At 50.2% G+C, this 15,743-nt stretch overlaps 1 protein-coding gene across 2 annotated transcripts in view; it reads right to left on the bottom strand.

The window, feature by feature from the left end:
* Window positions 1–15,743, bottom strand: part of LYRM4 (LYR motif containing 4) — a 141,270-nt gene that overhangs the window by 88,567 nt on the left and 36,960 nt on the right. For both annotated transcript variants that reach the window (XR_011388830.1, XM_002720960.5), the window contains exon 2: window positions 13,579–13,699. Coding sequence is in view for 1 of the 2 variants with exons in the window: in XM_002720960.5 (XP_002721006.1) it covers window positions 13,579–13,699 (121 nt within the window). In the remaining variant the exon portion in view is untranslated. The remainder of the gene's footprint in view (window positions 1–13,578; window positions 13,700–15,743) is intronic.

Below are 15,743 nucleotides of genomic sequence, written 5' to 3'. Positions count from 1 at the left end.
TACCAAGAGCCCACCCCTGTGCTGCATGCTTTGTAAACAAGCACCCAGCCCCCTCCACATCCCTACAACATGCAACTACACCCATTTTGTGGAACAGGAACTTGAGTCCCACAGGAAGTCACCTGCCGAAATTCATACAGCTCCAGGGTAGAGCTGGACTGGAAACCACCCCTACGGGACTGCCCACTTCCGAGCCTTTCAGGACTCCCAGCGGGTCCCAGGGAGGACAGGAGGAACGACGGCTGGAGTTCACCGCACCAGATCACCGTTTCTCCTCCGCTTATTCAGAGGGGAGCAGGATGAAGTCCTCACTTCCAGAGGATGCCCAAATGCCAAAGGCCACTTCCTCAGCCAGAATGTTGGGACAAGGGCAACATCGCTTGCTGGCCAGCAGTGTGGCTGTTTTCAGAGGGTTCTCACTGTGCACTCCCATGGCTCACATGGCGGGTGTTGTTATTATTATTATTATTATTTTTATACTACCTCCACGGTACTTAGAGAAAGGACTTGTGGTCCAGAGGGCTGAGTGATCTGCTCACACAGCAACTCAGAGCCCGGTCCAAAACAAGTCCTGTTGAGCTACTGTTGAACACTTTGCCTTCTGACCAAGCTGGCTTGCTTTTATCCAGCATGCATGGGGAGCTGACTACACTCAGGAGGCACTGGGGGTATCGCGGTGAACATGAAAACAACTCTGTGTCTCCACAAGTTCATGGGCTAAGGGCGAGATGACTTATGAAATGATGGCATTGCAAACCAATATGACAAATGCTATAGGGTGAGGTCCTAGTTAAGGTGCTGGGTGGCCCAGAGGATGACGAGATTTAACCAGGCAAGAACAGGGCGGAAGGGCAGGGGAGACCTTCCTGAAGGGGCCTGGTGGAGGCAGAAGAGGGTTCACTGGGTATGCGCTGTGTGCCTTATACAGTGCTAGTTCCAACAGGTGTGGAATACAGCTCAAGAAACACCCACAGCCATAAAACAACTACAGTACTGCAAAGGCAGGGCACAATCCATGGCTGTCTAGAGACAGGCTGCTCCAGCCAGGAGCAAGTCGTTTTCCTAAACATTCCCTAAACTGCCTGGGACAGGGGGAAAAAAAAAAGGAAGTGGTCAGTATCTATAGGAAAAAATAACTGAGTTTCAAGAAATATCTCCAGTAAGAAAAAATACTTCAGTATTATAAAAAACAGATAGCTACAAAAACAACTGTGAACTTTAAATAATAGTTAAGAGTTATTTTAAAAAAAAAACACAAACACATACACAAAATACTAAGTTTGGCTCTGCTAACGTGGAACCTGGTTTAACGCAAGGGACAAATTTATGTTTGCTCCCTCATTCCCACTCCTGCTCGGAGACTCTGCCGAGTCCCAGGAATCGAAGGCTCATTAGTAAGCAGGGTATCCAGACCACGGCGCCCGCAGGAAAGGGCGGCCGCTGCTGCACGGACCGCAGCCCCTCTGGAGTCACCAGGATCCCTCTGATATTCCGGGGTGTTAAAAGCTTTCACAGACTGCAGCCAAAGGCTTTTCTCCACCAGGCCCTGCTGCAGAGGCCGCCTGTGAGGAACCGACGTTACATAACTCGGCATTACGTAAGCCAGCTGCTCCTCCATGTGCGACACAACACGCTGTCTGCGACAGCCCAGCAGTCAAGGTGTCTTCTTAAAAGTCAATTCGCTAACAGAGGGTGGCCAGTGTCATAGCCGGCTCTTGGTCAAAATCCAATGTCACAGGGCTGTTTCTGCCCCCTTAATGAGGATTACTATTATTAAACCCAGATGAGGGTGCTGGCCCATGAGGGCTGATGCCAGCCATTGGGGGAGGTCACAGAGGCCAGGGCTTGTGGGTCCCAGGACAGTGGTCAGGTCTTGTGGGTCCCGGACAGTGAGCTCCTACGGCAGGTCTAGCTCTGTGTGGGCACTTCTGGAATGCAGTCACTTATCAGTGAGATGGAACAAACTGCTCATAGGAACTCTAGTCCAGTCCTCACAAGGCCGTTCGACTAGAGCTGGTAACACTGCCGGTCCCTGGAGACAACTCCTTTACTACTGAGAGACCTTGGGAGCCCCTGTGCTGAATTCCTTGCTTTTTCCAGCTGAGGCCTGGCGCACCATGGCCTTCCCAGCGATGCCATCACTAGTTTATGGCAGACTTGAAGGGGAGTCCTGTGACCTCCAGGTTGGTATCACATCTTGAAGGATTTTAGAGCCCTTTTATTATTCATAAGGCAGTCCATGAAACGACACACTTAATCACCAAGTTGGGGAGGATAAAAAATGTCTGACACGTCATTCGGCTCTGCCGTTTCAAAAACACATCGAATGGAGCGGTGGGTTCATAGCAGAGTGCTGGGTTGAGTCCTGGCTATTCTGTTTCCATTCCCGTTCCCTGCCGATGTGCCTGGGAAGCAGCGGGAGATGGCCCTAGTACTTGGGCCCCTGCCACCCCCATGGGAGACCTGCATGGAGTTCCAGGCTCCTGGCTTGGGTCTGGCCCAGCCTTGGCTCTTGTGGCCATTTGGGGAGTGAACCAGCGGATCTTCCTGCCCCCTCCCCTTTACACTCTGCCTTTCAAATATGTGAATACATCTCAAACAAAAATCTAGTACAAAACTAACATTCATGGAAGAATAGTATTCCTCTGCCTGTAGAAATACTCAATGATGGCAATATTCTTTAGATTAAAACATTAAATGTCATGACCAAGGATAGAGAGCTTTCGAGTGTCAGAATTTAAATTCAGGTGCACCTGCTCAAAACTGTTCTCTTCCCTTATCCACTGCTCCTATTGCGTCTCAGAAGAAAACCAAGTAAGACCAAAACCCAAAGCAGCTCCCGGTGTTTTAGATGGGCGATGATTTAATGAGGGGAAATCCTTCAGCACCGATGAACCTGGCCTTTGCAGCCACACTCTGAAAAGACACGCAGCCGCACATGTCGCCCGCTCAGGAAGTGAGCACATGTCCTCAGATACGTCCGGGGCGCAGAGGTTGTTACGTCCCCGCCACCCCACAGATGCGGGGCAGAAACACAAGCACGCATCAACGAGGTGGAGCGCCATCTTGTTGCCCTTCCTGGAAGATGTGGCACTGTGCCTGTGTCATCTTGGGGGACGATCTGCAGCAGCACGCCTGGAATCCACTCTGATCAGCTGGCAGGACGAGCCAGGCGCTGAGGCATCCAGAGGTTCCCACTGAAGGGTACTTCAGTGGTGGCTTGTCAGCAAAGGCACAACCTGTGCCGCCACCGTCAGCTCTGTGGGGAAATTCTGAGCACACACCTCTGAAACCGGGAGGCCGGCCTTTAACATTTGCAGAGTGCGGCTTTTGTATCTTCTCCCTCTCTGAAGCAGAGGGAGGGAGAAAGAGTTTCAGGGAAACGATGGAGGAGCCTGGCCACTGAGGATCACACTATTCATGAGCCTGCGGAGGGCGAGGCGCTGCTTTCCAGTAAGCGCTACGCACAATTACAAGAGAGGAGACGTGCGTCCTGCCTTCTTCCGTCTTCCACGTCTAGTCCGCGTTCGGTGGAGATAAAGCCATTCACGGTAGGGTCCCTAACAAGTGAGACCAGGGGTGAGCCCGCCACTCCCCTAACGGTGCACGTTTGCGAAAATCAAACACACCACACTTGAATTTTCTCACCTAAAAACCAAGGGTAGCCTCACAAGTCTGCTGTTAGGCACAAGGAGACGACGTGTTCGGGTCACTCCGCGCAGGGCCTGGTGTGCAGATAAGCAATGCCCAGGCACGAGGAAGCACACGGATGAGTGCACTGCCCCACCGCACCACCTGCATTATCATCACCAGGAAAATCGTCTCTTTACAGACGCAGGAAGTCAGACGAAAAGGCAGCTCCCCCGAGATCACACGGCACCTATCTGAGCTGAGCCGAGAACCTCCGTTCCTTGCCTGTGAGACCACGCTTTCTGCGTCAGAGTCAATAACATCTGCTTCCAGCGTGCTTCAGCAACAAAAACAGCTCTTCAAGGGGCTCCGGAGCGGGCGGTGGAGCTGACTCGGCGTGCGACGGCTACCGCAATAAAGATCCCCGCAGGAAACCGGTGCTCTATAAGCAACACCACGATCGCTCTCTTTGAGACCGCGTCTGCGTGGAAATACACCGAGGAGCTACTGCTGTGCGTGAAAGGTGCAGACCCGAGACAGGAAGCGGAATCTTGTTCTACGCACATCACCCACGGAGGGACCAAGGAACTTTAATGGGCAATCGTGACGCCAATGGGACACATCCCGTCCACTGGGGTGCAGTTAGTTGCCCGAGCCTGGATACTAGGACTTCTAGCAAAGGCAAACAGGGAGGGAATACATGAACATTCTTGCAGGAAGGTCTTTTTTTTTTTTTAATATATAGCAGCAGAAGAACTATATATTGGACAGACTAAAAACACCAATGTCTTACACAGGCCAGGCCATCAAACTCTGCAAGCCGTCTCACCACCTTGTTTTCTTAACTTTGACAGGATACTGAGAATTTTCCATTCCTATAGAAGAACTTGACCTACCCTAAAGACGGAGGATTCACTGAGGTGGCCATTTTGGTCACTGGATATAAATCCATGTTGCTTTCCTGGGGATTTTTACGGAAGTTCCAGACAGAGAGTCCTTGCATCCCCTTTGCCTCTGACGGCTTTGCTGGTACTCTTCAAACAGGTAGACTGACCCTTGGATCTACTCGTGGTTGACCGCCAGGCACAGGGGAAGTGCCCTGCAGATCCACTTCTGTCCTATCACACGACAGAGCAGACGGGGGCTGGCAGTGTGAGAGGAGTGGCTGGGTCTCCAAAGAGTACAAATGAGATAGGAACTCTCTAAGGTTCGGATGGACCCCGTAATACTATCCCAACTCTGCCTCCAAGGGGCTTAGAGAGTCCACTCATAATCATATGGCCTAACAGCAGGTGCTCAATAAACACCTCAAGAAAGGAACTGTGGGTGTGGAGAGGAGAAATAATACATTTGATCACTCTGGCGGGTTGTGCTTAACGTGGCTGAGAAGGCAGAGTAAGGGAAGACAGCAGCAGCACCTCACAAGCTTGTGGGGAAGCAGAGGCAAAGGACAAGCTTGTATTGGTGCAATTTCTTAAGTTCATGCACTGTTTTCCCATGACATGCACCCCCTGGACCCTTCTGAGGACTCGCCACTGACATTCCGGTTGGGATCTGGGGAAAGCATTTTCATCTTTCTCCTGCCTGTTAGTGACCGCGCTCCTGTTCTTGAACTAGCACTTCGTTTTCCAGGGAGGCGCACAGTCTGGTGAGAGACCTGCTCCAGTGCCCGTAACACATCTTCTACCAGAAGAAAAGACTAACAGCAGAGGCGCAGCAACCTGGGTGTACTCATTCGTTTTCCCCACTTTCTCGCGGCAGAGTTAGGGGAGAGAAGCTTTCAGGATTTAGGATGGGGTACTTAGCTGATACAGGACTCTGCTCACCGACAGCCTCGACTCTCGCTGAAAAATGGTCAAGGCAAACTTGGCCATACGGTAACTTACCCTCAACTTATCAGTGGCTTTGGCAAACAGAGAAGAAAGGCACAGGATGTTGAACCGTGGGTTTTTAGAATTGGAAATAGCCTTAGAAATCAGACAATGATCTTAAATTTACAGATAACCAAACTAAAGGCTCTCAGATATAAATGCACTAGTTTAGCTTCAAAGGAATTCAGCTTTCTACCCTCAAATACCACTGTTTGAAGGATTTAATTTTATTCTTCTCAATGAAGAAAAAATCAATGACATAGTATGTTTCATTTTGGAGAAGAAAGGTTTTTTGTTTTGTTTGCTTGTTTTTCACTGTAAATAAAACACAGAGGGGTAGAAATTTGGCCTAGTGATGAAGACAAAAGCCAGGACATTATCACCTCAAATCAGAGTGCCTGGGTGGGTTCAAATCCTGACTTCACTTTCAGTTCCGGTTTACGGCTAATGCACTCCCTGGAGGGAGGCAACAGCAGTCTAAGAAGCTGAGTCCCTGCCGCTGATGTGAGAGATCTCATCTGAGCTCCTGGCTCCCGGCTTCCATCTGGCCTTGCCCAGTCCAGGCTGCTACAGGCCTCTGGGGAACGAACCAGCACCCAGAAGCTCTGTATCTGTCTCTCCACCTTTCACATGAACACGTGCACACACGCACACACACGCACACACACAACCTAATACCTGAATCATTTTAAGTGCAGAGCTCAATAATGTTACGTACATTCACACTGTTGTGGGACAGATTTCCAGAACCTCTGCATCTCCCCAAACTGAACTCTGTACCCATCAGACAACTTCCCTTTTCCCTTCGGCCCCTGGCAACTTTGGCTCTGCTTTCTGTTCCGTGTATCTGACTGCTTCAGATACCTCAGGTAAGTAGAATCTTCCAGTATCAGCCCTTCGATGTCTGGCTTATTTCCCTTAGCCCAGTGTGCTCGAGGTTCTTCCACGATGCAACATGGAACAAGATCTCCCTCCTCTTCAAGGGTGACAGTGCACTGCAAATGCACACCACACTTGTTTCACCTGTTCATCCATCAACAGACACTTGGGCTGCTTCTACCTTGTGGGTTTTGTGAATAGTGTAGAACTTTTTTTTTTCATGTGTTCCAAATGCCTCTAATGTAAAGACCAACCTCCCTTTATTCCATCAAAACAGTAGCCATGTAAATTTTAGGAATTCCCTCAAAACTAGCAAAAATGGCACTCGGTTAAATGTGTACACATGGGCCGGCGCCGCGGCTCACTAGGCTAATCCTCCGCCCAGCGGCGCCAGCACACCGGGTTCTAGTCCCGGTCGGGGCGCCGGATTCTGTCCCGGTTGCCCCTCTTCCAGGCCAGCCCTCTGCTGTGGCCAGGGAGTGCAGTGGAGGATGGCCCAGGTGCTTGGGCCCTGCACCCCATGGGAGACCAGGAAAAGCACCTGGCTCCTGGCTCCTGCCATCGGATCAGCGCGGTGCACCGGCCGCAGCGTGCCGGCCGCGGCGGCCATTGGAGGGTGAACCAACGGCAAAGGGAAGACCTTTCTCTCTGTCTCTCTCTCTCACTGTCCACTCTGCCTGTCAAAAATTAAAAAAAAAAAATGTGCACATGTGAAGAGATACAGGGTAAACAGTCTCTTTTCCCAAAAGGGATCTAAAGCAAACCCCTCTTCCCTTAGGTGATCTGAAGGGATGAGACTGGGGTCAACAGCATCACGTCTACTCAAGTTTTAGCCACACCTAAGGCACTGGAGCAGATACTACCAACACAGACAGGGCGAGGGGGCAGTCACTGCTTTTCAACTTCTCACTTCATAACAGCAGATTCAAAGCACTGGTAGACATCTCTCTTGAATGGTCATTTAGACTAAAACAAAAAAAAAATTGCAAATAAAAGGAAGAATAGATATGGTTTCAGACACTCTCAAATATACACAAAATGCCAATAAAGTTAGCAAATTACTTTGCTCTTAATGATCTGCATAAATAGTTAAGTGTAAGAAACAGAGAGAATGCACTTCACACAGGCACACGCTCACGTCAGTGGCAGTGAGCGTGATGCGGCAGCAACTCCTCTCCTCCCATCTTTAATTGTTGTAAGTGACAGGTGCTCTGCAGTGCTTACAGCTGCAGGTCTGTAACTGGGTCTGCGCTGCAGGTCTGTAACTGGGTCTGCGCACAGCCACTGTGGCACAAAACAGGCACCACCAGAAAGCTGATGGCAAGACCAGTTTCACTCCACAACCCTGAGGTTACCAGTTAATCTTTCTGTGTGTACAACTACACACTACACTAGCAACGCAGCTCTTCGTCTGTGTAATTAGGTTACACATAAACCTCGTCTTGCTGCATGTCGTACTTCTGCAAATGCGTACTTTCACAAAATCCTCATCACTGGTAGGGTAATCAAACCTTACCTGGATGCCAGTACAGTGCTAAACTCTCATCTACGTACATGAGTGGCTGGGAACCTTTCACGACAGAACAGCTCCTCTAATCCTACAGATCATGGAGCAACCAGATCACGAAACTGGCCTACGCAAAATCCCCTGCTCCAACCCCTCTCCCTCTGAACAACTCCTGTTCTCATCCAGAAGCCCCGGAGGGCCGCGTGACTCTCAGGAGCGCTCATCGGTAGCTGTCAATGCACCCAAACCCTGCAAATCTGAGTCAGTTCTCACTGGTTCCGAGTCACGCAGGATTTACCTGCATATTCCTGAAACCATGAGCGTAACTCACGGGAACTGTAAGGAAACAGTGGAATCCAGGTCTGAAGTCGCTCCACGGCTGCATTCCCACTCACATTCCCCGTTCCCAGCGGTCTCTTCTCCTTTGTCCTCTCTCTCAAACATGTGGCGGTAAGGCTGGGCACAGACCACAGACGACAAGCCTGTTTCAAATGCTTGGGAAGCACTTTCTCTTTAATGAGCTCCCAAACCTCCAGGAACTGCAAGCTCCCTGGGGCTGCAGAAGCTGCCAGTCTTCGACAACACCTGGAGAAGCAAGGAGCTGGCACACAGGAAGCAGCGACACAAAACAACGCACACCTTGGTTAAGAACCAAAGGGCTGTGCCAGCTGCAGCGCTATGGTAAACCGGGGCAGTGAACTGATAGTGATTTTAATTAATGCCTTATAAACTGGAGTCCAAAGGAGCATCTTTAGTAACAGCAAAATGGAACAAAGACAAAAGCGAAATAGGGCTGACTTTCTTGCTTTCTGATGTGAAACCAGCTATGAGGCCGTGTTTCGGTCAGAGGCAGAAGTGTCTGGGCACGCGGGTGGAGTCCTTTGCTACCCAGGACGTCTGCGAGCTGTTCAGCCGATCACACACACAGCCCAGCTGCTGTCTGTCCTCTTGGGCTCCATCTGGGTCACACGCAAAAGGCTTCTCCACGCTTTCTGATCCTTCCTGGGGAACCGGAGAGCTATGGTGTGTGTGTGTGCGTGTGTGTGTGTGTGTGTGTGTGTGCTGCAGCTTTACTGAGCTGTCGGAGAACATCTCTGCTGGTTCTGGAATACGCTGTGAGGCACGTAGATGGAACTGGGGCCTGACAGATTGGGCTGCTTTCAGAGGCAGAGTAGGCCCAGGAGTTGTCAGTCCGGCTTTTATGGGATGGGCCCTCATTGTGCTCACTGCCCACCGGGACAGAAAAGCCCCCTGCCCCTTGCAGAAACAAGACTAACCCTGAGGGGCGGGGTGAAGGCTGGAAGGAAATCCCCAGGCTTGAGACTCCTTCGGGGGTGCCATGGCCAAGACTCAAGATCTCGCCCATCGGGACAGAGGGAGAATGACGAATGGCCTCCAAGGGGAGGCTAAGCTAGGTTGACGGGGTCCTCAAATACCTTGGGGACAAAGTGGGAGGATGGATTAGATATCTTTATCCTTCAGTTTCCACTGACTCGGGAGCTCATGTCCTTGAACTTCTGAGTTTGCACTGGGGAACTGGAAGATAAGAGCTCATGTCCGGCCATGTGGCCTTGCACAAGGCATCCAGCTTTTTCTTTTTTTCTTAACACCTTAGTTATTTTCCTTCCCAGAGAAACATTAGATTTTTGTTCAGAGATCTCTTTAAAATAACTACAGAATCTTCGCAGGCCTAGGCAGCTGCAGCAGCTGTGGGCTGCAGAGGGACTGGCATGGGGGAAGCAGATTCAGTGCTGAGGCCAGAGCATGCAAGCGTGAGCGCTGTCTTTACCCCGGCCACATCCGGCAGCGGGCAAATGCGAACCCGACACGGATGTGCACCCTCGCAGGTGGGACCTGGGTCCCAGTGCTGGACAGGAGGAGGGACTTGGTACAAAGGGTCTCACCGCTCGGGAGGGCAGTGCCTCAAGTTCATTGGCTCGCTCTCTCCTTTTATGGGCTATTCCTTCCGGAGGGAGGTTCTTAGTGACTAGTACGAGCCCACAATTTCTGTGGTACAGATGCTATGGCTGATGTGTATGACCACATAAAGGTCAAACATTCATCTGGTCAACAAGACACACACACGCACACACGTCTTCTATCTACTGCTTCATTCCCACAATAGCCAGGGCTTGGCCCAGGCCCAGGGCCAAGCCAGGAGGCTGGAACTCCATCTGGGTCTCCTATGTGGGTGGCGGGGGCCCAAGCACTTATGCCATCGTTTGCTGCCTCCCGGGATGCATTAACAAGAAGCCAGATGGGAAGCAGAGTAGCTGGGACTTGAACCAGCACTCTGGTAAGAAATGTGGATGTCCTGCAGTGGCTTCACTCACTGTGTCACAGCATCTGCCCCCGACAAACACTAAGAGCCAAATCTACTGGCGACTGATTCAGTTGCTGTGCCCAACAGCAGCAGCACTCACGCAGTCTGGCCCCATCCTGGGGGCTTCTCATACATCTTGTGTGATGCTCACAAAGCCCCGAAGCAGGGCTGATCCTCACACGAGGCACTCGGAGGTTACGTAACTTGTTCAAGGACTGTAGCTAAGGGCTGAGTCAGTGAGGTGGATCCTAAAGCCCACGCTTGTGACCACCAGCGTGTGCTGACCATGACACACCGGACTTCATGACCCTCCTGTCTCATGGAGGAGGAAGACAATGGAAAAGACAGCCGAACAGTAGTCTCATCTGCGGTTCTGCTTTCTATGGATTTAGTTACCTGCCATCGACTGTGGTTGGTAAACTTCAGAAATAAACAATTCCCAAGTTTCAGACGGTGCACCATTCTGAGTAGCGTGATGAGGTATCGCACCATCCTGCCCTGTCCCACCTGGCACATGAACCGTCTCTGGTCCAGCATATTCTGACTGCATGGGCTCCCAGCCCATCTTATTTACTAGCCTTCTTAGTTATCAGATCGACTGTCACTGTAACATAGCTCTTATGTTCAAGCAATGTGCTCCTAGTAATGGCCCCCAAACCCAACAGGAGTGATGCCGCCACTCTGGATATGCCAAAGTGATGTTACAAAGTGCTTGCTTTAAGTGAAGAGGCGAACGTTTATGACTTAGAAATATCGTAAGTTGAGGTTGCTAGGCTCTATGGTAGGAATGACTCTTCTACCCAGGAAGTTGTGAAGAGTAAGGGATGCAAGCTACCTTGCTTTCATACCTAAAACCACACAAGTTACAGGCACAGTGTAGAATAAGTGCATATTTAAGATGGCAAAGGCATTTACTTTGCATATGGATGTATGTGAAGAAACACAGCATAGGCAGCGGTTGGTGATATCCAGTGGCTCCGGGTGTGCACTGGGGGTCCTGGAATATGTGCCCCGTGGATGGGGGGGGGTTCAATCATAATGTTATTTTAGGTATTTATACGTGCCATGTGTTAACTAATGCAGGTCACACACACCTCGGCCAGGGTGGGAAGGGGTTGAGAGCCAGGAGCAAGTCTGCGGACTCCTCCAGGCAGAGGTGTGAAGGCTCTGAGATGGCAACAGAGCGGTGCACACCAGGGCCAGCAAGAAGGGAGTGAACCAATGTGAGCGAGGGAACGAGCACGAGGGAGGGCCTTGATGCAAGGGCTCTAGTTCTGCTCTCCAGCGAGCCAGGGGCCCCCGCAGGGCACTGAGCAGGGCTGTCTCCTGATCCGATTCTGGCTTTTGAAGAAGCTCAGCTTGGCAGTGGCGTGTGAGAACAGACTGCAGGGGGCACACGGGGAGGCAAGGGGGCAGGTCCCTCCTCCTGGTGGGCCTTCAGTCCACAGCCAGGCGCCATCAGCTTGCAGTGAGAAGGCTCAGGGAGCCCACCACCTCTCAGGCTCTGTCTACAGCGAACACTGTGCTTGGGTCCAGCAAGAGTCTTGACGTGAAGAGAAGTGAACAGACTTCCCAGCAGTGAAGAATCGCTGGCTAAGTAGTCCTCCCATGCTTTCTGTGTGAGGGCCTCTCCGAGCTCACGGACCACTCTCTGTTCTGCTAGGGTTCTGAGGCGGCTTTGGCCCTGGAAGCCAGCAGCCTGCTTTCCCTGGGCAGGAAGGTGCAGTCGCCCAGCAGTCCTGGGGAGGGCACCCTCACCCTGCACTCGGACCGACTGCTCCAATGTCTGCGTCTGCTTTGAGTGTGGAGTCGCTGGGGCTGTTGAAGGAGGGCCATGGTGTTTTTAAACGGGAAGTTTTAGTACTTCAAACCAAGGAGTGACACAATTAGATACAACACAAGAAATCTGTGGCACGGAATATTTACAGGACAGCTTTTCTGTGAGCAGTTTATCGTCTGAGCAACTTTGCACTCAAAGTAAAATCAGCTTGTTCTGGAGCTGTTTGCGAAGCTCCACATGGAGAAAGTGCCAAAGCATCGAATTTTCCAGAGTTTATGCACAACAAGGTCCCTGGCTGCTTGCTTTTTCTAAATTTCACTGCCAAAGGATCCCATGAAATCTTACCACTGGTGACTCTCGTTCTGAAGTTCTCAGAAATGGTGACTCATTTATCCACCATTCGCAACGTACGTGCAAATGCCAGTGAGTTTCTTTCTCTGACCACCGTATGATCTTTTCCTGCTGTTAGGTAAAGATGATTTCCGGGGCTGTCTGGATGTGGCCAAGTGCTATCGTGGACAGATGAGAGAACTCAGGAAGGCTTGTCAGGGTCTCAAATGTCATTGTGCAGTGACCGTGCCATCACACAGGTGCCGGGACGGACTTTAAACCAAGACACGAAATGCACTGTGCAGTTTCATGCATGGGTTTTTTTTTTTTAAATCTGTTTAGAGTCAAGCCTCAAGAAGGGTCAGGGAAAGACTGTAGCTAACATAACGTGAACCCAGCTGGAATCTCCCTTTCTAAAATACTACAGCAGAACTTGGGAAGACCGTGAGGGCCCCTCCCCTCCGTATTTTATGAACAAACTTACAGAAAGAAAGAAGTACAAATGAATAAAGCGGAAATGAAGGTTATGGTAGTTATTGCTGAGTCAAAGGAAAACAGTGAGAAGCGCGATTTTTTGAGAGAATGAAACAAAAAGCCAGGTGGCGGAGGCTGCTTTACCCTCTAATGCTATACATCGGACCACCCTGGAGACCACAGTGCTGCCGAGGCGCCACCCACAACGAGAGTGAGAGCAGCAGGCACAAGTCAGGGTGACCCTTGGCACTGCACAGAAGAAAACAAACATCTTCCCGCTCACTTTCTGGGGTCAGCACCCACACAGCTGCGCTTCCCACCATCTGTACCTGTAGACAACCCCTTCCCGGTGGCAACAACCATAGCAGCGGCGCTAAGACAAGAACAACATTTCTGCTTACCTTGAATCACGGTGAGAAGCACTAGGGAAGGCAGGAGAGACTCATACACGTCCACACAGACGTGTGCCATATATGCCCGTGTGTACACGTGCAGTGTGTGTCCACGAATACATGTGCAGTACAGCTTGCAAGGACTGAGATTGTAAGGAAGGTCACACTGGAGTTTCTCACACTTAAAGCATCGGCATTAACTCGGCCAGAAGGCTGCGTTCCCCAGCAAGTCTGGAGGGCTGGCATTTGTGTTGGTTCGTCTTTCTACGTCTGTATTAGTAGAAGATCCTGCGGTGTGCACCGTAAACATCGAACGCGGTGATGCCCAGTCAAGGGGGCTACGCGAGAGCCGGAGCTCTGCACAACGCCAGAGCGTCGCGGAGCCGTCTTACCTGTCGACGAATGATTCCCAGGTCTCTTTTGGCTTTATTCACTAGGGCTTGGATTTCTACAGGATCCTTTACATTTTTATTTTCTCTGAAGGCATCTCGTATCCTCCTGATAGCATACATTCTAGAAGAATTCAGAGGGAATGAAGAAGAGGCGTCAGCATGTCTGAGGTTATGCTCTAAATGAATTTAAGACGTTCTCCTTTAACATTAACTGTCTACTTGTCCCCTATGGATAACCCACTTTGATCTTTGCTCCCGAGTCATGCCAACTCATTGCTATTCTGGCATAACCAGTGAACAGATTTAGGAAAGTAAGTCGATCCCAAGTAAGTCACATCTAAAGATGGTAGACTGTGACCAAAATGCTCCCTAGGTATTGGATCTACAGGGGTATTTGCATCTGGCTTCTCCCATCTACAAGGGTAACTGAACCTTTATTTTACATAGACCACAAAAATTCAGGGGTTACATCATGCACCGCATGTGTGCACAGTAAGGCAGTGGTATCTGCTGGACTGGAGTCGGCTTGCAGTCCCCGAGCCATGGCTTGGCTCTCACTCCCCCTTCTGCAACATGAAGTGTAAGGCGCAGCCCACTGCAGTGGAGAGGGTGGATTGTGCCTATCTGCACAGCCACACACCCCATCCTCGCCCACAGATAAAGGCCACTTGCAACACGCCAGAGCGGTCCGAGAGCAAGGCCTCTCAAACATGCTGACGTGGGTGTGCACTCTTGCTCCAGCTCCTACTGTTTGTGTGAACTTGAACAAGCTTCTTAACATAAGGCCATGTTTCTGCATCTGTCAAAAAAAATGCATAACACAGCTCAGTGCTGCTGGGAGACGAGACTTTATAATGTGTGTCTGGAATTTGGCACACAGCCTGGTACATGGGAAGACTTAATAAACCCAAGTTCTTCTTCCTGTTTTACCATCATGCGATTAGCATTCCCCTCTCCACATCCTGCCTCACCTTGGGCCCACACGTTCTCTGGGTCACAGATCAGAGTGTGTACTGAGGGCAGAGTGGTCTGGATAATGAGCTACAACAGCTGACGCCAGAGGCCTCGCCCAGACACACTCCCATGTGCACAGGCCACGGCCTTCGCCCCACACTTGCTCCAGACCCAGGAGAGGCAGCTCAAGTCAGACGTCAGACTTGGCCTTCTCTGGTCTTTCTAAGGACCTGAGTGCTTTGCTTTTATCTTTAAACACCAGCTGAAGAAGCAACGCTTAGGGACAGAAGAATGGAAATAGAGGGAAAGGAATGAGAAGGAGAATATAACTTCCTTAGGTGTTGGGGGATGGGCGACTGCTGGGAGCTGAATACATACTGAGACAAATATATCCCTTTAGAAAGAACAAATTTTGCTTTAGACAAACTTTCCTAAAGTAAAATGAAATTTTCCATTAAAATTCAAATGCCAGGTCTATTTGCATTTAAAAAGCAAAAGTACAAGTAAATCCTGTAACATTAGGAACTGTAAAGGTTTGGGAACTTGCACTTTCCAAACCTAAGACTGTGCTGAGGCTTTGATCTTGACCCTGTGTGCACCAGCTACAGCGTCTGCAGAAAGCTCCGGAGTGTTCAGTATCAATCTTTTGGGGCGACAATGATGAGAAGGGGGGACCCAGGTCCCTGCAGCCACTAGACAGCTGGGGCTCATTCCCCTACAAAGGGACTAGGCGAATTTTACTAACAGAATCGCTAAGACACAGTCTCCCGTGTGCACCTGCTATGCCAGCAAGTTTTAGACAGCAGCCAGGTGAGCCAACAGCAGTTCCTGGTTCTGTGCACACTTTCTTGCGCCGAAAAATTTTTATGTAACACAGTATCACTGTTCTTCCTCATTCTGTAGGTTTCTCCTAAGTAGTTTCTTTTTCAATGGTGATGGGAGCAGAGAGGGGACAAAACAGTTTAATTAATGTTCCATTTGATATACAAGAACTTGCTTTATCACATGAATTTACTGCAGGGGGCTACCCACTGCTCAAGGCCCAGGGTACAGAATATTCTGTTGCATATTCTCTGTCTGCCTAACTTTCCATAGTCCTGACCCAAGGAAATGAAGCTCAACATCTTGGAACTAAATGTGTATAAAGTAATCCAGAGTTGTGATTCAAATGGTGTATGTGCTTGGTTAAAAAATTTATTTTACTTGAAAGG

This window comes from Oryctolagus cuniculus, chromosome 5 (genome assembly GCF_964237555.1).
Source record: "Oryctolagus cuniculus chromosome 5, mOryCun1.1, whole genome shotgun sequence".
In the NCBI taxonomy this organism is placed as follows: Eukaryota; Metazoa; Chordata; class Mammalia; order Lagomorpha; family Leporidae; genus Oryctolagus; species Oryctolagus cuniculus.
Note: the sequence above shows the minus strand (reverse complement) of the source record. Positions and strands in the feature narration are given on the sequence as shown.